Source organism: Panthera uncia, assembly GCF_023721935.1.
Source record: "Panthera uncia isolate 11264 chromosome B3 unlocalized genomic scaffold, Puncia_PCG_1.0 HiC_scaffold_1, whole genome shotgun sequence".
Lineage (NCBI taxonomy): Eukaryota > Metazoa > Chordata > Mammalia > Carnivora > Felidae > Panthera > Panthera uncia.
Genome location: NW_026057582.1, coordinates 76,355,247 through 76,376,347, shown reverse-complemented (window position 1 = coordinate 76,376,347; position 21,101 = coordinate 76,355,247). Strand labels below are relative to the sequence as shown.

At 44.6% G+C, this 21,101-nt stretch overlaps 1 protein-coding gene across 1 annotated transcript in view; it reads left to right on the top strand.

The window, feature by feature from the left end:
- The window catches only part of RYR3 (ryanodine receptor 3), a 367,593-nt gene that overhangs the window by 208,356 nt on the left and 138,136 nt on the right, over positions 1-21,101 (top strand). Inside the window, exons 39-43 of the mRNA XM_049611650.1 lie at positions 10,453-10,726; positions 13,810-13,924; positions 15,583-15,712; positions 16,829-16,932; positions 20,074-20,209. Coding sequence (XP_049467607.1) covers positions 10,453-10,726; positions 13,810-13,924; positions 15,583-15,712; positions 16,829-16,932; positions 20,074-20,209 — 759 coding nt within the window. The remainder of the gene's footprint in view (positions 1-10,452; positions 10,727-13,809; positions 13,925-15,582; positions 15,713-16,828; positions 16,933-20,073; positions 20,210-21,101) is intronic.

Here is a 21,101-nt window from a genome sequence, read left to right as displayed (position 1 = left end):
AAAAGAGCATCTAGGCAGTGTAATATAAATTTAAAGCAGTAATAAGGATAGGTATTTTTCCGGATTTTGTGAAGCTATAGAAAGTAAACAGCTCTCAGCCAGAAAAGTAGATGAGTTTAGATTTCCAGCAGCCGAGGTTTGGATCCCAGCTCTGTCATTTACTAAGTGTGATGTTGGGCCAGTTTCTAAACCTCCATATGTTTCCATTTCCTTGTCTGCAAAATGAGAATAATGATGTCCCTACCTCATGGGGGCAGGGAGATAAGGATTCCGTGAAATACCGCTCAGTGTAATGTTCCAGTACTTAGAAGTTGGTATGCCTCCCAGCTTCTGAAGCGGATATACAAAGTGTGAGTCCTAAGAACTTGGTCTCCACATTTATTATTTCAGATGTTTGCAGCAAAACAGAACAGAAAATCCAACTCTGGTAGAGTAGCCGGTAAAAGACTTCCTGGACTGGTGTACCTGGAAGGTAGAGATGGAGCCAGCCAGCGGGTTGAGTGAAACCCGTGGCTTTGCTCCTTCTTCCCACAGCTACTCCTGTTCTAGCTCTGCCCTCGGGCTGGCAGCCGCGTGGGGGCTGCAACTCTCGGCCTCATATCCATGTGCCTCAGTGTCCAAGGCAAAGCAAGACCATTTCTCCTGCCCAGGTATTGGAAGCAAGGATTCTGAGATTACCTTTGATTGGAGAACTTGGTCGCAGGCCAGCTTACGAACCGTTGAGCATGACCTAGAAAATAAAATGTGCTGGATGATGGATGTCAGCAGAGCCTACCTGTGGAGTGGGATTGGGTCAGTGTTCATGGGCCATAAGCGGGAGAGGCAGATAGCTATGCAAAATCAAGTTCTGTTAAGAAGAAAGAAGGAGATGGGGAGCCTGGGTGGCTCAGTCGGTTAAGCATCTGACTTCGGCTCAAGTCATGATCTCACGATTCATGGGTTCCAGCCCCACATCAGGCTCTGTGCTGACAGCTGGGAGCCTAGAGCGTGCTTCAGATTCTGTGTCTCCCTCTCTCTCTCTGCCTGCCCCCCGCTCTCTCTCTCTCTCTCTCTCTCTCTCTCTCTCTGCCCCTCTCTCATGTGCTGTCTCTCTTTAAAAATAAACGTTAAAAAAAATTTTTTTTAAAGGAAGGAGCAAATGGATTCTTGATATGTGGTTAGGAATATTCATGATGCCATGATGGCTGTCATCTTCCATTACTCAGTGGTTAGTGCTGGAATGCAGGCAGTTCTAGCTCTTGACGTCCAGAGGGAGAGTAGAGGCCACAAAGCTGTTTTACAGGAACTAAGGAACGTGCCCTCTGCACTCTGTGTATATTATCTGATGGGCCATAGCGGTTGTGCAATTGGTGCTTTCTGCATTTAATGTTGTTCTGGTTTGATGCAAGCTCTGGGCAAGACCCAGGCAGACCTCAAGGTGTTGGTAGCCCTGTCACTCCGGTTCCCTCAGCAAAAACAGAACTGGATCTCTCTCAGGACCCAGCTTCTGTGAGCTCTTCTGTAGCAGCTTGGTCACTGAGCCTCTCCAGTCTGATCTGGAGAGCTTCAAGTATTCTCAACCAGGACTTTGTACCAGTGGGAGTATATTAGTTCTCTAATATACGGCAATGAATTACCGTGAACTTAATGGCTTCACACAATCCGAATTTATTATCACGCAGTTCCGGAGGTCACGAGTCTAAAATGGGTTGGTAGTATCGCATTCCTTCTGGATGCTCTAGGAGAAGATTCATTTCTTGAATTTGCCATATCGCAAAGGCTACCTGCATTGACTAGTGGCTCTTTCCAGCAATGGTACCAGTGCGATCTCTTCTGTCATCACAGCTCCTTCTAGGAATTTGACCCTCCTGCCTCCTTCTTGGAAGAACCCTTGTGATTATCCTGAGCCCACCTGAGTAATAATTCAGGATAATCTCCCCATCTCAAGGCCCTTAATTTAATCACAAACGCAAAGTGCCTTTTTTCCATCTAAGGTAATATATTCACAGGTTCTGAGAATTAGGAGGTGAACGTTTTGGGGAGGTCATTCTTCAGCCCACCACAGGGGAAGAAAGCAGAGGTCAAAATACACGCATTCTTTATGCTTGGAAATGATCTACCACCTGTTAATGCCTCCAGAGCATTTACAGCATATCACAAGCTGACTTTTAATCACCTAGAATTTAAAAATAAGTGCACATAATTTAGATGCACATAATTATTTTTCTTTTCCCATTGTAAGCACGAGTATTATAAATTACTTTCTAAGTTGAAACTAAGTACAGTGCAATTGTGTTTGCTCCCTCTTGTCAACATAATTGGAAGATGTTTTCTTCCAAACTGACCCAGATGGAAAAACACACTCACAGAAATGTAACACCAGCTTAGGTTTGGGATCCGTAAGCTTCAGGGATTTGCTTTGCCAGTGGCCAACATCTGCTCTTTGATAATAAGCATGTATTTCAGGACACGATGGCCACTTGGACTGTGATCTAAATTTAGAGATGAAAAGGAAAGATTCTTTCCAGACCTCAGTAGCCTAAAAACTTAAACCTGTACCATGAGAATAGATGATCTTTTTCTCATTGGAATTGCAATTGCGAAGCTGGTAATTTGATCATTTAGAGAAGCGTTTCGCCAAATATAGTGGGTAACTCTGGGGAACCTTCTTGTAAGAGTCACAGAACGTAGGCTTGGGGTTTGAGGATCAATAGTAGGTTACAGAATGACAAGTGGAGACCAGTAAACAACCTAACAATAAATCATAGCTGAGCCTCTTCACTGATGTACTAAGACTAGCTCTAATTTAAGGCCACTTGTAATCCTTTTTTCTTGTAAGTAATGTCTGGCTAGTCCAGAAATCAAGTAGCAGAGTAGCTATTTTTCTTTGAAAGTGTCTTTCAGGCATCAAGTTTCCCCTAAACAATACAGTACTTTAGAAATATTTCATTTTTGAGTTAGCCTAAACAATTATTTAAAATGCAGTTTCTAGATCGTGTATCTGATATAATTGCCTAACTGTGACTATCCCTAATTACACTAATTACCAAAGTGGGGCAAGTTAGAATGTTAATAATTTCTTAAATGAAGCCATTTATAATTATCAAGGGAACTATATGTACATGACTAGCTTCATTAAGACATTCTGTTTGGTAGGATTCACATCTCATCACAAAACAAATGTTTGGTTACACTTTTGTTTTCTTTTTGAAAAGAACACTGTAGCTGTTTAAAAACCTCATGAACTTGGGGCGTCTCAGTGGATCAGTCGGTTGAGTGTCTGACTCTTCGTTTTGGCTCAGATTATGACCCCGGAGTCATGGGATCATGCCCTGTGTTAGGAGCCTGCTTAAGGTTCTCTTTCTCCTCTCTCTCTTCCTCCCTCCCTCCCTCTGCCCCTGTCTACCACTTGTTCTCTCTCATGCGCTCGTGCGCTCTCGCGCTCTGTCTCTCTCGCTCTCTGAAATAAGAACAAAAAACCTCCTAAGCTAAACCATCTAGTGCATTTGACAAGGCCTTTTTGAAACAGGTAAGTCATGAACGAAAAATCCTAGAGTCGTAACAAAGACTGTGGAAGCAACTTTATTACATCTGGTGGGGGTTCGTTTTTTATTTTTTAAAGTAGGTTTCACACCCAGTGCAGAGTCCAACACAGGGCTGGAACTCACAACCCTGACATCAAGACCTGAGCTGAGATGAAGAGTCAGACATTTAGGGGCACCTGGGTGGCTCAGTCAGGTAAGTGTCTGACTTTGGCTCTGGTCATGATCTCATGGTTTGTGAGTTCGAGCCCCACGTCGGGTTCTGGGCTGACAGCTGAGAGCCTGGAGCCTGCTTCGGATTCTGTGTCTCCCTCTCTGTCCCTCTCCTGTTCATGCTGTGTCTCTCTCTCTCTCTCAAAAATAAATGAACATTAGGGGCGCCTGGGTGGCGCAGTCGGTTAAGCGTCCGACTTCAGCCAGGTCACGATCTCGCGGTCCGTGAGTTCGAGCCCCGCGTCAGGCTCTGGGCTGATGGCTCGGAGCCTGGAGCCTGTTTCCGATTCTGTGTCTCCCTCTCTCTCTCTGCCCCTCCCCCGTTCATGCTCTGTCTCTCTCTGTCCCAAAAATAAATAAAAAACGTTGAAAAAAAAAATAAATGAACATTAAAAAAAAAAAAAAAGACGCTTAACTGACTGAGCCACCCAGGCACCCCTGTGGTAGAGTTATGAGGCACATGTACTTGGGGGTGTGTGCATGCGTCAGGGAATAAAATGAGGCCGTACATAATAGCAAACAGTAGAGTTAACTTCCCCACTTCACCCTTACCTTTCTCCTGGAGTCTTTCCTCCTCAGGAGTCATGTTTCTTATGCATACTGAAATGTCTTTTTAGTTATTAAAGGCCAGCATTTCCAAAGATGAGCTTAGAAAAGCAGCAGAAATGAAATCAGTATTTAGTTGCAACTGCTGTTAATATATTTGTGGTTATGAAAGAGGTTTAAATATATCTCAAGCATTGACTCCCTTTGCTGTTTGAAGGTCCTACCAAATTTGTTGGCGTTCCACCACTGATAGAAAAACATACAAGTATTTACTACAGGGACTACTTGTATGGATCAGCTCTTAAAAGACTGCATTCCAAAATAGCCATAGCCAAGGGTGGTGTCTTTCCCATCAGATCACTTCATGCATCCCTGGGAGGGGCCCTCTTTATGTTAGAACTCTTTCTTCCCTGCTTCTTTAGTCGCTGTGTAATGTGACCTCTTCAAGAAGTGGGAAGAGCTTTAGATGAAGGATCCATTGGGGAAAAAAGTAAGAGAGGAAGATCTGATCATGTTTTTAATTTCTTTTGAGTTTTTGTATTACTAGAGAAATTGTGGCTTTCTATGAATTGTCTGGTTTCCTAAATGTCTTGGACAATGCAGTTTTACCCATTATCTTGCTCGTTACTCCTCATTAAATGCCTCACACATGTATTTAGTTTCCCCAACTAAGAGACTTCCTGTAATCCCTGTGTCTCAAAATAGTTTCATACAGACTACTTACCTCAGTGTTGGGCACTTAACAGAAAACAGCACTCAATTAGTTAGCTCGTTAGGAGTTGATACAATTGGAGTTAACTCCACTGCTAAGATGAGGACAGCAAGAACTTGCAAATGAGCCATGTCCTGAGGCCCAGGTACACAGTGACTCCAGAGCAGAGCTTTTTTTTTCTTTTTTTTTTTTTTTCTCTTTTTTGAGAGAGAGAGAGAGTGAGTGAGCAGAAGGGTAGAGAGAGGTGGGGAGACAGGATCTGAAGCAGACTCCATGCTGACAGCAGTTTTAAATTCTAACTCAGTAACATTGGTAGATATATTCCACATAAACTAAAGTTTTTTGAGGGATTTGATAATTTTTAAAGAGTGTAAAAGGGGTCTTGAGACCACAAAGTTGGGAAAGCATTGATTTGTACAGAAGGGTCTATGTTGAGGTGATGACCATGATCAGAAAGCAAAGCTTTCTGTCCAGTTATGATGGAGCCCTGTTCCGTTAGGCTGTGTGATTGTAATCAAATATCTCAGGTCTGAACTGGGAAAGCGACAGCTTAGGAAGCCGTCCATATTTATTTCTGGATGGGAGGTAGATGAAATGTGAGAATAAGGTGAGTGAGACACCTCATACTGAGAAATAAATGAGGGTTAAGGAACCATTTGAATCTTGGCAGTTAGGAAGGATTCTGGCCATTGTTCCTCCATCACCGAGGGGCTCCCTGCCAGCCTGAAGGGCTCTAGGTGCTTCCCTCTTTATATCGATTTGGGTTCAAGATCCGTCATCTCCAGAGCAAGGAGCGGGGTAGGTGGCTTTCACATCGAGGCCACAGGGCCTTGGTTGGCCTGCTTGTAGCCAGGACAGTTGGGCACACAGAGAAATGGGCTGTAGGATAGGGAGGCATTTAATTCTTAGCCCCACATTAGCTGACCCTTCAGCAATGACATTACTCTCACTAATACTGGAAATCCAGGCTGTTACCTACAGAAAGCTTTGCTCTACAGGTGCCTGGGTGGCTCAGTGGGTTAAGCAGCTGACTTCAGCTCAGGTCATGATGTCACTGTTTGTGAGTTCGAGCCCCACATTGGTCTATGCACTGATAGCGTGGAGCCTACTTGGGATTCTCTCTCTTTGCCCCTCCCCTATGCATGCGTGCGTGCTCTCTCTCTCTCAAAATAAACGTTTTTAAACAACCCATTACATGTTATGTAAATAATATATTTCTGTGAGAAATGATTTAATTTTTCAAAACAAGAATAAGGAGAAGAGTGACATTGTTGTGCATTTTTGTAAATCTCTAATGAAGATTAATAATAGAAGATGAGCTGGGTTCTTATACCTGGTTAAAAAATAGGGAGAAAACTGACCTCAAAGAAATATATAGCTGGAAAGGGGGACAGTATTTTAATAACCTTCTCAGATAATTGCACATAGTCTTCTTCGATACTACATCAAAACTCAACAAGTAGTAGGTTCTCAAAAGTTCACTGCCATGTAGAACCTGCAACCTCATTAAGGAAATGTTTGTACTTGGTTATATGAAAACTCAGTGGTGTGTCTTTGATCTTGAAAGGATCTTTTACCCATGAATGTTTTCGTAACATCATGGTTTGGTCATAGGGAAATTATTGCCTCACCAAGTTACGCAGAACTTCCAAATGTTGACATACTTCATTATAAAATATTTTAGAAATCATATTTGTTAACATCAACGATGTAATGAGAAGGCCTTTAAGTACTGGGAAGCTGTCACACTCACTGTGCAGATAAACGTTTTCTAAAATTCTGGTTTTTACTTGAAAGCTCAGATTATATTACTGGCAAAAGATACCATCCGTTGTTTTCCTTGAAGTGATGAGCTTACTTCCTTCATTTGTAAAGACATGTCTGTCATTCACCCAAGTCTGATTAACCAGCCCAGTTTGTCTGCCGTTCTTTTCATTAAAAATAGCCTTCCACGAAATGAGCAGCCAGTTTAGCTCATAACTCAAGCCACCACACAAGTGCTTCTCCTCACGAAATCCTCTGACCTTTCATTTGGGGATGTGCTGTGCACATACTTCCCTTTTTGTTCCGCAGGAGGTTGGAAAGATGTACATCGAAATTGTTATTAATGAAATATAAATTTTTTATATTCCCTATAGGACACTCTTACGTGAAACTGAGCATCTTTCTGGGGATGTGTTGGTAAAGGTTGATGTGTGGTGCTATTGCCTAGATCCCCGCTAAGGCACCACCCCTTTTTACCCACCATGCTTCTCCACCATCAGGGCAGCTGTCAACACAGTGAAAAAGGCAAAAAACATCTTAGAGTTATTATGAAAATCCATCTGGCCTTGCAAACCACCTAAAGGGCCTTGGGATCCCTAAGAGTCTGTGGCCCACACTTTTACAAAGACTGATATCGATAGAATAGTTAACCTTTATTAAGCTCACGTATGTGCCAGACATGGTTATACGCATTAGTTATTTTAATCTTCAGCTGTATATGGAGAGCATACCACATGCTAGAAAGTGTATTCTTTTTAAACTCTGGACCCCGGTACATTTGTGCTACTCTGCAGCTAGTTCATGGGAGCTAACTAAAATCTGAGGAATTTTCAATAGCATCACTGCCAGGGGTGCCAACTCCATTTTCTCAGGCCCAGAAGTGTTCAGAGGACTAGAAAGTCCTCAATTCAGCCAAGTTTGCTTGGTGGCTGCTGGGTCTCTAGCATATGTCAGGCCACCAAAGATGCTATGCTTCCAGGGCTCTTGTGGGGATATTTCCTCCCCCGCCACCTCTCCCAAGTTTTCTTTCTTCTTGTAGTTACTCTTCCTCTCCCTTCCTGGACCTCGGTCTCACAATTGGAAACCCCGTCCTACAAGAATGGTCTTCAATGTCATGCCTTCCACTAAATGACATCTGTCCATCCAAAACATGACCATGAGTCTTGCTTTTTCTTTCAGGGTCTTGGGGCCACGTTTTGTTTTGTTATTTGTTGTTGTTTTTTGTTGGCTCTTTTTGTTTTGTTTTGTTTTTGTATTTTAACCGAGCTTCCGCTTGGTCACACACACATAATGGCTTATCCCGTTCTCTCATACGTACTGGAAGGCTGACCTGGACAGAGAACCCGTGGGGTGCTTTCTGCTCTACTCTTTGAAGTAAACAGCTGTCTCCTTTCTCATTTGCCCTCTAGAGAGGTGTTTGGCTATGAATGTTCCATTCTGTATAAACGTTGATTTGAATTATTAAATCAGTGTGTGGCTAAGCACTCACCAGAATCCTGAAATGAATCTGAAAGCCAGGTCAAGGGAAAGCTAATCCTTCCTTGGTTTCCTTATGACTCTGTAACCCTCCCTGTTGAAACGAGGATGGTCCTTGAGCTGATTAACGTTTCTGGTTGCTGTTTTTCGTGTGTGGCAGGGACTGTGATTATTATCCCAGCAGAGAATTTGGTTATTAGTGGAGAGAAAACCATGATCACAATGTAGGCTTAAGGAGGAATTAGACTTACAGGACTGGAAAAACTTGAAGTGTCTATGGTTTTGTCATGCTTTGATTTTTACTGTGACTATTAACTAGAAGAAGCAGGACCTCTTACATTTGGCCAGCAAGGAAACAAGTTCCTGACACGAGCCCATCCTGGCCCATAAATAACTTATTTTTCCCCAGAGGATAGAGATATTACCTAACCTAACAGGTATTAGTCAGCAATCCCTGCCTAGTGAGATCTCTTAGGAACATCTTTTAACTTTGCTTCTCCCTGCTCTGGGTATCCTTTTTTAAGTTTTTCAGCCTGTCTCTCGTCTGAACCTGAAACACCCACAGGGTTGATAGACCCAGCAGTAAGTTAAATTCATCCTTTACATCTCCATCTCTTGTGAAGCTTTGGTAACCAAGTTCTATTTTTATATCCTTATGATGAGCCAAGACTGTATGTAGAGCAGACATCTGCCATATATAATGACATGGAGGTAAGAACCTTGACTATTAGAAGTGGTGCAGGCTACCAAAGGCAGCCCTCTGAGCTTGTTCCCAATGCCTCCACTGATGGACCGAGTAACCTTTATGGTCCCCTGAGCTCTGCCTTTATCACCAGGTCCAAATGAAGGATCTTGATGCCATCTATACCTTTCTGGAATGTGATAGGCAGAGCCAGACTTGGAGGCGATTGTTATTTCAGAGCAGCATTTCTCACTCCTCTCATGGCATTTTCTGGAAGTGTGTATGTGTGTGAGACACAGTGAGGGGACAGCAGTGCCCTCCTAGCCATTCTGGCAGGCCCTCTTTCATCCTGTCCTCCACCTCAGATCTGCCTCTCCCTTCTTACCTTTTTTTAAGTTTATTTATTTTGAGAAAGAGGGAGGGAGAAGAGAGAATCCCAAACAGGATCTGTGATGTCATCACAGAGCCTGATGCGGGGCTCAAACTCACGAACCTTTAGATTGTGACCTGTGCTGAAATGACGAGTCAGACGTTTAACTGACGGAGCCACCCTGGTACCCCTACATGTCCCTGCTGACTATGCTCCCTCACAGTGCCAGCCAGCACTTTTCAGAAGCCACTCACTTCAACCTCTGAAGGTCCCACAGTTGGTTCAAGTCTCACTTCAGTGACTTCTCCTTTACCTGTGAAGCCAGTGGTTTTTCTTTGTAACCAGTGTGAGCTTCTAAACTCAACGCCATACTGGCCTTTCTCCTGATGCTTCCCAAAGTAGTCACGATGCCTTGTTAGCTGACCCCCTGCCAAAGATCCAGGGCAACACAGTCACAACAAGGAGGTAGGTGATAGTCATATATCCAAGTGCAGTCTTCAGACGTAACCAAACGCTCTTCATCTGTTTCTTTGCATCTCCTAACGTAGCTCTATGTGTATGTCAGCCAAAATATCTTCTCAAGGTCTAGAATCAACGGCATGGTTTATTCAGTTTGTGGTATGTGGTATTTTTAAAGTGCTTGGAGAATAGTATCCATGGTAGAGAAAATCCAATGCTTAATATCACTTGACTCTAAAGATGCAGTGACCAGTGTCATCTTCTCATGCCTTTGCCCCCCACTCCCGCAGCTCTGTCCCATGGCATTTGCACATTGTAGTATTTCTTACGTTGCATTATAAAATAAAGGTAAAAGTTGTTTTTCATAAAATCAAAATGAAAATGTAAAGAGCTGATTTGTGAGCACTCTAAAAACAAGGACAGTGTCTTACTGAGTCTTTTATTTCCAATATCGATTCAAACTTCATTTAATTAAAATATTTAGCACCCTGAATTCAAAATGGAGATACCTTTTTCTTGGAGTATGGCTCACATATATGTTTTTTGATGATATATTTCATTTCTCTGCATGCCGTGTTCCACCCTTAGAAAAAGAATGTTTTAACCTTGACCCCTGATGTTGTCTTAGTGTTGAATGGAGTGGCTGAGCTACCCAGCTCTCCCGGAGCCGTGACAGTCACAGTACCGGTCCTCTGTGTTGTCCCTCTAGCGACCTTGAAGGAGCTCATCTCACAGACCATGATCCGCTGGGCTCAGGAGGACCAGATCCAGGATGCGGAGTTGGTCCGGATGATGTTCAACCTCCTCCGGAGGCAGTACGACAGCATCGGGGAGCTGCTGCAGGCGCTGCGGAAGACCTACACCATCAGTCAGGCCTCCGTGAGCGACACCATCAGCCTGCTGGCTGCCCTGGGCCAGATCCGCTGCCTCCTCAGTGTCAGGATGGGCAAGGAAGAGGAGCTGCTCATGATCAATGGGCTGGGGTAGGTCATTCATAGTTCAGTGTGAGTCTTTCCAAAGAACTTCAAGAGGAAAAGCTGGTTTACCTTGCTCTGCAGGTGTTCTGGAATCAAACCGCATAAACACCCCCCCCCCCCCCCCCCCCCCACCGGCCATCCCGATCTCACTTCTCGTGGAAAACCATTCTTGGTGTCTCGGTCCCCTTTGGTAACCTGAGAGATCTGACTGTGTGCCCCAGGTGAAGGGACATTGTCAGAAGCAGTGGGGAGGAGTCTTAGAGAAAGGCAGTTACTTCATTTGTGTCTGAAGAAAATCGCTCCAGGGTGGCAGTGAAAAGAATTTCAGCGGAAGGGAGAGCGTTCAAATCAACAAGAGAGAAAGGTTTTGAGCAGCTGGGCTTTTGACTGGAATTCTTCTGAGACTTCCCTCTGAGGTATTGCGGGTGGATCCCTCCCTTTGCTTGGGACTGACCCAGGGAGTCAGTTTTGTCAGTTGTATGAGACACCTTTCACCCTAACAGTAGCTCGTGGCTCTTAGAAGCTATGCTATCTAAAAGATAGCATTTTAGACATCAAAAAGATCTCCTTTAATTTAATTCAATGGCGTAGTTCCATTTTGGGGATGAGAAAACCAAAGCCCAAGAAAGTTACCTGACCAGCCCATGATGTTACTTGATTAAAATCAAGAACTCATTAGGGCACCTGGGTGGCTCAGTCGGTTGAGTGTCTGACTTCGGCCCAGGTCATGATTGCACTGTTGGTGAGTTCGAGCCCCAGGTCCAGCTCTGTGCTGACAGTTCAGAGCCTGGAGCCTGCTTCAGATGCTGGGTCTCCCTCTCTCTCTGACCCTCCCCCCCTTCAAAAATAAACATTAAAAAAATTTCAGGGGGCGCCTGGGTGGCTCAGTCAGTTAAGTGTCCGACTTCAGCTCAGGTCGTGATCTCGCGGTCCGTGAGTTCGAGCCCCGCGTCGGGCTCTGTGCTGACAGCTCAGAACCTGAAGCCTGCTTCTGATTCTGTGTCTCCCTCTCTCTCTGACCCTCCCGCCATTCATGCTCTGTCTCTCTCTGTCTCAAAAATAAATAAATGTTAAAAAAAATTAAAAAAAATGTTTTTGAAATCAAGAACCTGATATTCCATTCCACCACCCTGGAGCCAGCAAACTAAAGGAACATCACTGAGGCCCAGAAGAGAGACTGAAGATCCCCGGGTTGGGGCATGGGTGGGATGCATGCATTCTTCAAATTCCTTTCCAAGGCTGAATCATGTAATAGAAACAAAGAGAATTTTATGGCAAAAGAAAACCATAGAATTAGCTTCTCCCCTGACTCTCGCAGTAGACATAGCAGCAAGTAAAACCTAGTGGTGTCTCCTCTCGACAGCTGCAACACTCAAGGGAAAGGGTACAGGCAGAGGGAAACCACCCCGTAAGGGATTACACAGCCACATCACAGGCTGCCTATGTATTTTGATTTGCCTGCAGCATTATTATGTGAATTTATAGTGACCGATTTAAACATAAATTTTTTTATATTTCATTGTTAATTTCCTTTTTTTTTTTTTTTTGAAGACTGCGGTCCAGAAATGTCATGGGTACCTAACGTACAATTACCTTTAAGAGAGGGGTACAGCCCTATCATTAAGAAAACTGAAGTCCGGTATCCCTTGGGTAAATTCCTAGCAGTGCTATTGCTGGGTCATAGGGTAGATCTATTTTTAATTTTTTGAGGAAACTCCACACTGTTTTTCAGAGCGGCTGCACCAGTTTGCATTCCCACCAACAGTGCAAGAGGGTTCCCATTTCTCCACATCCTCTCCAGCATCTATAGTCTCCTGATTTGTTCATTTTAGCCACTCTTACTGGCATGAGGTGATAGCTCAGTGTGGTTTTGATTTGTATTTTCCTGATGAGGAGTGATGTTGAGCATCTTTTCATGTGCCTGTTGGCCATCTGGATGTCTTCTTTAGGAAGTGTCTATTCATTTTTTCTGCCCATTTCTTCACTGGACTATTTGTTTTTCGGGTGTGGAGTTTGGTGAGCTCTTTATAGATTTTGGATACTAGCCCTTTGCCCGATATGTCATTTGCAAATATCTTTTCTCATTCCATTGGTTGCACTTTAGTTTTGTTGGTTGTTTCCTTTGCAGTGCAGAAGCTGGTTATCTTCATGAGGTCCCAATAGTTCATTTTTGCTTTTAATTCCCTTGCCTTTGGGGATGGGCATAGGGGCACTTGTACCCCAATGTTTATAGCAGCACTTTCAACAATACCCAAATTATGGAAAGAGCCTAAATGTCCATCAACTGATGAATGGATAAAGAAATTATGGTTTATAGACACAATGGAGTACTACATGGCAATGAGAAAGAATGAAATATGGCCTTTTGTAGCAACGTGGATGGAACTGGAGAGTGTGATGCTAAGTGAAATAAGCCATACAGAGAAAGACAGATACCATATGTTTTCACTCTTGTGTGGATCCTGAGAAACTTACCAGAACACCATGGGGGAGGGGAAGGGAAAAAAAAAGGTTAGAGAGGGAGGGAGCCGAACCCTAAGAGACTGTTAAAAACTGAGAACAAACTGAGGGTTGATGGGGGGTGGAAGGGAGTGGAGGGTGGGTGATGGGTATTGAGGAGGGCACCTTTTGGGATGAGCACTGGGTGTTGTATGGAAACCAATTTGACAATAAATTTCATATTTAAAAAAAAAACTGAAGTCCATAGAGACATAGATAAAAGGACGAGAGAGGGGGGAAAAAAGACACTGAGCACATGGAGGAAGAGAAATCCAGTGATTCAGGCTCTCTGAAGCTATGACAAGCAAAAAGACAAAAGGACAACTGTGTAATGTCATTAGAAGGAAATGTTTCAAAATAAAGTACTTAATGGAAGTAAAAGAGTACAATATACTCCTATCAGCTAATAAAAAAAAAAAAAAAAAAAAAAAGGAATTCTACTTCTATTCCACCTGGCTGGTACCTTCTTACTACCTTTCAGCTTGCGTCACTCCACCCCCAGTGTGTTTGTGCATGTGTGTTTTCTCCTGCCTGCATTTTCATACCACTGATAGAAGCAAGTGCTGAAGACTGTCCAATCTTTACCCTAGAGACATTATGAACAACAAGGTGTTCTACCAGCATCCCAACCTCATGCGAGTCCTTGGCATGCACGAGACAGTGATGGAGGTGATGGTGAACGTGTTGGGGACAGAGAAGTCTCAGGTAATGCTACCAGGAGAACTTAGGCCAGAACTTGACTTGGGCAGGTGCATGTGGTGACTTGTTCACAGACAAATAGCTGGTGTCCATTGTCTCAGTTCCTCTTCCCAGGGAGAGGGAGGGATGTGCATAAAGCCAGGAAACAGCCAAGGGACGGGACAGAGCTGCTGAATGGAATCCAGCCAGTGTAGGCGCTCTGGCTCCTGAAGCTTAGAGCTTTCCCCGCTCATTCTACGAGGCTGCTCACCTGCTAAGTTTACTTCCCGTACATACTCTGCAGCCCTACTCCTTCCAACATGGGGTTCCTGTGGGTTCCACTTAGAAACCTGCTATGTTTTGTGCTGTGTCAGGAGAATGCTGTTCTAAAGGAGAACAAGATCTTAATAACAATCCTGGCAGTGTTCCCTCAGGGGTGTGTGTGTTTCCTCACTGTGCCAAGCTCCTGAGGATGTCGGCTCTCCTTCCCAGTCCCCCATAACAAGCCTGCTGTCAGGGGGAGCCCCCTGGACATTTATTCTAGCTTATGTGGGGTCGTCAGAGATAGGGTCCTAAGACAGTAGATGGGGGATGTTTTCAAATGTTGGAAATTCCAGAGGGCCAGGGTCCTAGGAATGAATGATTCCCAAAGCAGTTCCACCAGTATGGACCGTTGGGGGTATGAAGGAAGAACAAAAGCCAAACTCACATTCCTTCTCACTCACTTCCTTCTGGTCCCTTGGAAAAGCAGACTCTCCAGAAGAGCCCTGAGAAAATGCCTGCATGCTTCAGCAAGCAGGTAGCATATAGGTTTTGGGCCCTTACTTGTGAGAGCACCCCACCCCCATGATTCTAAAAGGGGAAATCAAGGGCTTTCTAGGATCCAGAGCTAGGTTAAACATAGACACCATTTATTGAGCATTATTGGATCAAAACTAAATGTGGCCAGGCTCTAGAGATGCTAATTACTTTGTTAAGGAGAGAAGCCAAGTACAATCAGCAGTAACATAAGATGGCATCTCAGTGCTAAATTGTATGAATCAGATTACAAGTGCTATGGGAGCCCGTAGGAGAGCAGTAATCAAGGACAGAAGTAACTAGGGAAGAAAAAAGCAATTGGGGAAGGCTCACATTCGGAGAGGGCAATGCTTATCAGGCTCCCACAACTCTGGGGGGACCAGCCTTTACCCAGAGGACCCAGGTTTGATTTAATGCTGGGCATTATTTGTCAGGATCACTCATCTCCCTTTCTGGACCTTCTCATCATGATCGCTCCTCTCCCTTTCTGGAACTGCTCATCACAGTTCTGTCTGCTCCCTTCCCGGATGGAAACAATAGTGTGATGTAGGGTCGTGCAATTTCATGTGACATCGGAGGGTGTCTGGGATTCTTGTTTGACCTCTTTTTCCTTTGAAAGGAAGATACTTCAGGAACTATAATTAGCTCTCAATATTTTTGGAAGCCTCCTCTCAGGTGTGTCCCCTCTCTGTCCCTCCTATGAATAAGTCTTAGAAAAAACTAGAAGCAAGGACGAAATGCATTTTGCAAACTGTTCATAGCTTATACACCCGTATTGACAGGTGGGGGTCAGTGGATGGCCTACCCTAAGACTCTTCGAAGTCAGACTTCTCAGAAAGGACTCATGATAGATTCTTTTCCTTGACATTTCCTTTTTCTCCCTACAGATTGCCTTTCCAAAAATGGTTGCTAGCTGTTGCCGCTTCCTCTGCTACTTCTGTCGAATTAGCCGGCAAAATCAGAAGGCCATGTTTGAGCATCTGAGTTACCTGTTGGAGAACAGCAGTGTTGGCCTAGGTATGTCATGTTATCACTTCCACATTTGGGCTTGGAGGTGACACTCCTCCTGGCCACTTAGGAGGTAAAGCGAAAGAAGTGACATACCTGCTAAGGTATTTTTAAATAGAAGAAGGAAGCTGCCTGATCTAAAAATAAATGAAATAATGATACCATGTCTCTGCTGTCCAACCTAAGTAGAGATGTTGCTGCCACCCAGAACTGGTGACAGATTTGCGTTGGCATATTCACACAGTTTTTCCCTTGTCTTCCTTGGGACCGGCAGCCCATGGCTCATGAAATGCTGCCTGAAATTATAGATAAAGTCTGGGGACACCGCTCCCCCACCCCCAGCCCACTCCACTGACCAAGGAGGTGCTAATGAGACCAAGGTCAGAGACCCAACCCCTTCTTGGAGGGCTGGCTGAAGGCTGCATCCCTCTCTCCTAAACTTTGAGGTGGACTGGCCAAGAGCAACTGTGGACAGTGTAAATCCATCACCACCACCACTAGAAAACCAACACGGTGCATATGCCTTACTCACTGTCCTGGATGTAAACCAAATGAGTTTGTGAAAGACACAAAACCACTCATACATGCATGTGAAATCTGAAAGCTGGAGTTTCCAATTTATCAGATGCAACCTCGGACTCCCAACCTTTTATAAAAAAGTTTTTCTGAATTCTAGCATAATAACCAAAGGAAAATCAAAGACAACGTTGGTGACCTGATGTAACTGTATGAGCTAATGCTGTTTGAGGCTATTCTCAAACTCTGGTTGGTGGCTCTAGAAATGACCAACTCGTTTGAGATTAGTTGGTTAAGTGACATCATTACCGTTTGATTGATCACCACAGCAGAGCTCCAAGAAGTATCATGTTAGAAAAATACTTGAAAATACATGGTCCCTGCTAATTATGTGCACTGATTTTCTGACTTAATCCATAGTCAAAATTAATAATGAGTATGGGGACCGGGATAACAAATTCTGTTCTTGGGCAGGCAGCCCCCTCAGAATGGTGATGGGAGTTTAATGTGCTTGCTGCCCTCTCCTGGCCATGAATGTGCACTGCACCCTCAGCTCAGCGCTGGACGGCCTCTGTCCCTTTTCTCTCTCCTTCTCTGTTCCTTCCTCAGCTTCCCCTTCGATGAGGGGATCTACCCCGCTGGATGTGGCAGCTTCCTCCGTGATGGACAACAACGAGTTAGCCCTGGGCTTAGAGGAACCAGACCTTGAGAAGGTAACTGGCCCTGGGGAGGCAATGTGCTTGCCCTCTCCTGCCTTATAGCACAGCCAGGACAAGGAAATGCAGACCAAAGGCTGGGTCTCCATCAGAACCTCTCAATGCTCCATGAAAATGTGGTAGAAAGTGAGTAACCAGCAGCAGTATGATAAATAGGAGCAGAGAATCTCCCATGGGCAGGGATAGTCAACTTCTTAGACATGGATATCTGGATATGTGTGCTGTCTGTATGTGGAGGCCCAGCCTCATTGGTCTCCATGGAACACTACCAGAGACCTAGATCCTAATAAAGTTCTATGTCATTGAATTTTTAAGTTCACACACTTAAGAAAGAAACATGACAGAAAACTGTATAATCCATACATGGACAAGGAACACCCACATGTCCTATCCTTGTACAAATGAGGCAAAACTGAGCTGCCCCATATTGGGATTGTGAAGTGTGCTCCCACTGGTGGTGATAACTGCAGGCTGATTCACCTACCATCTTTTCCCCATTCCATCTTGGGTCTATTTCCTTGACTGAGTGGCTGCCAAGATATACAGTATGAAGACTGGTCTGGTGAGGGGGGAGGGGAACAAGTTAAAGGTCATCCGTTGAGTAGTGGGTCTGGAAGTGCATGGAAGAAGAGTTCCTAATCCTGACCAGGGGATCAGGAAGGTCACTCAGGAAAGTGATGAGCTGAGGTGGGAGTAGGAAGCCAGCAGCCTCACCATCGGGAAAAGCGTGTCAAGAATCTGTGAGGTTCAGTGAGGGAAGCATGGTATGCTTGGGAATCGGGAAGGTGGGTGTGACAGATCATGGGGTGTGTGGGGGGAGTGGTGAACAGTGAGGGGAGACAGGCTATGTGCTTGTCTTGATGGTTACCATAGAAGTTCATACTCCTATAGGATCACTGTGGGCCAGGTCCCACTCTGAATTAACTCACATAACCCTTAGAACATGCCTTTTTGTTAGTGCCCCCAGTTATAGGAGAGGAAACTAAGGCCTAGAGGGGTTTAGTTGATGTGCTCAGTGTCATGGGGTTTGTAAGTGTCGGAGCCAGGAGCCACAGGGGTCTGGCTCCGGAGGCCGTGCTCTCACCTGTCATATTACAGGACCTCTCTGTAGAGCCAAGAGCAATGGAAACCATCAGAGGGCTTTAAAAAGAGGAATGACACAACATGACTTGTATTTTAGAAAGCACATCTTGGTTTTAGCAAGAAGAACTGATGAGAACAGAGACAAGACACACCCCCTCCCATACACAACCGTACTCATGCTCTGCCACCCAGCAGTACGTTGCGTGATAGCTGTTCCACAAATGCCACGAATATTCCTAGTCTGCTTCTGGTGAGACAGACTTTAGTCAAACTCTGCTCTGCATACATTGCAACACCAGTCAAGAACTCCACGTTTGAGGTGGTGAAATGGTAACTGATCCCTGGATAAGAAAGTGGCTGATGGTTCTCTTAGACTAGGACAGTGCCACCTTACACTGATGGGGACTCAGTGCCCATCCTCAGCTGTAGCTCAGCTTTGGAAATGACAGCCCTTGACAAAGACCCTAAGTCTCCCCTGGAAGGTGGAAGATGGGCTAAGGAGAGGCCAGGAGGCTGGGAAAGGGAAGAAATGGGGACCTAGGGACATCTGTGAGGGGGAGGCTTCTTCAGGTGGTCCCGGTGGCTCAGCACAGGGCCACAGACTTTGTTGGGACCCGTGTCAGGAAATCACCCAAGTGTGGTTCCTAGGAGAGAGGGGAAAGGACAGGTAAATGCCACAGTTCTTCCTTGCCATTGATCACAACAGAAATTAGGTCCCTTAAGATTGAGCAACAGCCCCGCCACCAACACACGTCGTGCACGCGCGCACACAGACACGCAAGGGTGCTTATTTCAGCGGCCAGTGAAATGTCCTGCACCTGTAACCTTGAAAACACTGCCGAATTCTTGCCTTTATTGATGTTTTTCTCACATCTTAAAGGCCAAATCAAATCTAAGCTCCAAGCAGAATAGTATCCTTACTGGTTTAAGAAGGAAACGGTGTGATGATTGTTTCTTACTGAATTTTGACTTAGATCCATTGTTCTTACAAAACCACTTGGAGTATATGACCTCAGCAAATACATGATTCATTTGAAAAACATTGATTGACCATCTGCTATGTGCTGAGCCCTGGGAATCATAAAATGAAAAAGATACAAATTCCTGACTGAGGAGTTTACAGCCCAGTGGATTCTCCCCTTCTCCTTGTACACATAAAATAATAAAGGCTAAATTAGAATAGCAACTGCATTTCAAGCAAAGGTCTATTTGCTAGGCACTTTTTCTTGCCTGACATCTTCTAAAAAGTAGGCAAGTCATAAAACACTCCACAAGATCACAGGGCTGATATCCAGTGACCCAGGAAGTGAAGAGAACACTACCAATCCCAGGTCTTAACTGGCCACAGCCCCTCACTCACCACCCCAACCTTAACATTTGGCTTGTGACTTGAGACAACAGTTGTTAATGCAGAACTTGAGTAGGGAGCCCCAGTTAGTCAAGGGCCCACTCAGAGTCAACCAGTGACTCGATATTTTGATCTTGAAATACCATGGCCAAATGAACATGGCCCACCTGGACCCATTATCTCCCCCCAGAGACCCCCTAGTTAGGCCTATGTTTAACTAGTAGTTCCCTCTTGGGGCACCTGGGTGGCTCAGTGTGTTGAATGTCCAGCTCTTGATCTTGGCTCAGGTCATGATCTCCCAGTTTGTGGGTTCAAGCCCCACATCGGGTTCTGTGCCAAGAGCATGGAGCCTGCTTGGGATTCCCTCTCTCCCTCTTTCTCTACCCCTCCCCAACTCACACTCACTCACTCTCTCTCTCAAAATAAATACATAAAACTTGTTTTAAAATATGTCCGTTCCCTCTTGCCAGAACTGGAAAATCCAGGGAACTGAGCTCATGGCATATTCCTACATAATAGTGACAATCTGTCTTGGCTATTTGGAAACAATGAACTGGAAGTTCTGATTTCAAACTTACTGAATTATTAAGTTTGGGGCTCTCTCTAGCTTCTAGGCAAACGAAAGCCCTTCTATTCCCAGAATTCTGTAGGCCTCACAGCTGTCTCGTAAAAAACTGAGACACTTACTTTTGTACTGTTGTTGGCAGGTGGTGACCTACTTGGCAGGCTGTGGCCTGCAGAGCTGCCCCATGCTTCTAGCCAAAGGGTACCCTGACGTCGGCTGGAACCCCATCGAAGGGGAGCGCTACCTGTCCTTCCTGAGGTTTGCCGTCTTTGTGAACAGTGAGTCCCAAAATTTTCATGCCTTTCAGACCTAGGATAGCATAAACTTGGGTACATACAAGGAAAGAGAGATCCTTTGCATTTCTTCCTACCTGTAAGTAGGATAGATTCTACAGGTGGTGGGGGACAGGACAATCTCAGGCCAGACAAGGACCAAGAGCAGCATCTGGTGGACAGTGTGTTGAGCTCTTGCACCAGATCCAGAAAGAAGATAAAGGCGAAGGCTAGAGCTTGTCACTGCTTTGTACCTCTTCTATCAGTAAAACAGGGGATTGTTAATAGCTTCATCTCACTTATTCACAAAGCTAACCTCAGGTGTGCCCTCACATCCTCAGACTATTGGATGAATGGATGCATACATGTATAAAAATTAAAAATAACTGAGTAACTATAAAAGGTAACTCAACTCCCAGGAGAAAAAATATTTCTGTGGCAACCCTAAATACTGTTCTTCTCATACAAGTCACTTCCCACTTATAATGAATTCCAAGTGTACAAAACCTCTTTAGTTGCCCAAGTAAAATGTACTGAATCTTGTATAAAATTTAAGTGGGCTACTTTCTTGAAAATGTGCCCTGTCTCCCAAGATTGTGTTCTAATACCAATTCACGTATATTCACATCAGAATTGTGATCCTTCTCCCTTCTCCAAGTTTGGAGTTCCAGGCTAACAAATCCAGCTTGGCTAGTTACACGATTGCAAAGAGGGATTACAGCTAATAAGCAATCACGCCAAGTGTTCTAGGTATGAGTTTATCTCGGAATATATTGACATAATGTGATCACTGATTTCCTGTGTGCTTTTCTCATCTCCCTTCATCCCCGCACTACTTCTTGTCTTCCTAGACTCCACTCTTAATATTTGAAGGATTTCCATTGTCCTGGTTTCTCCC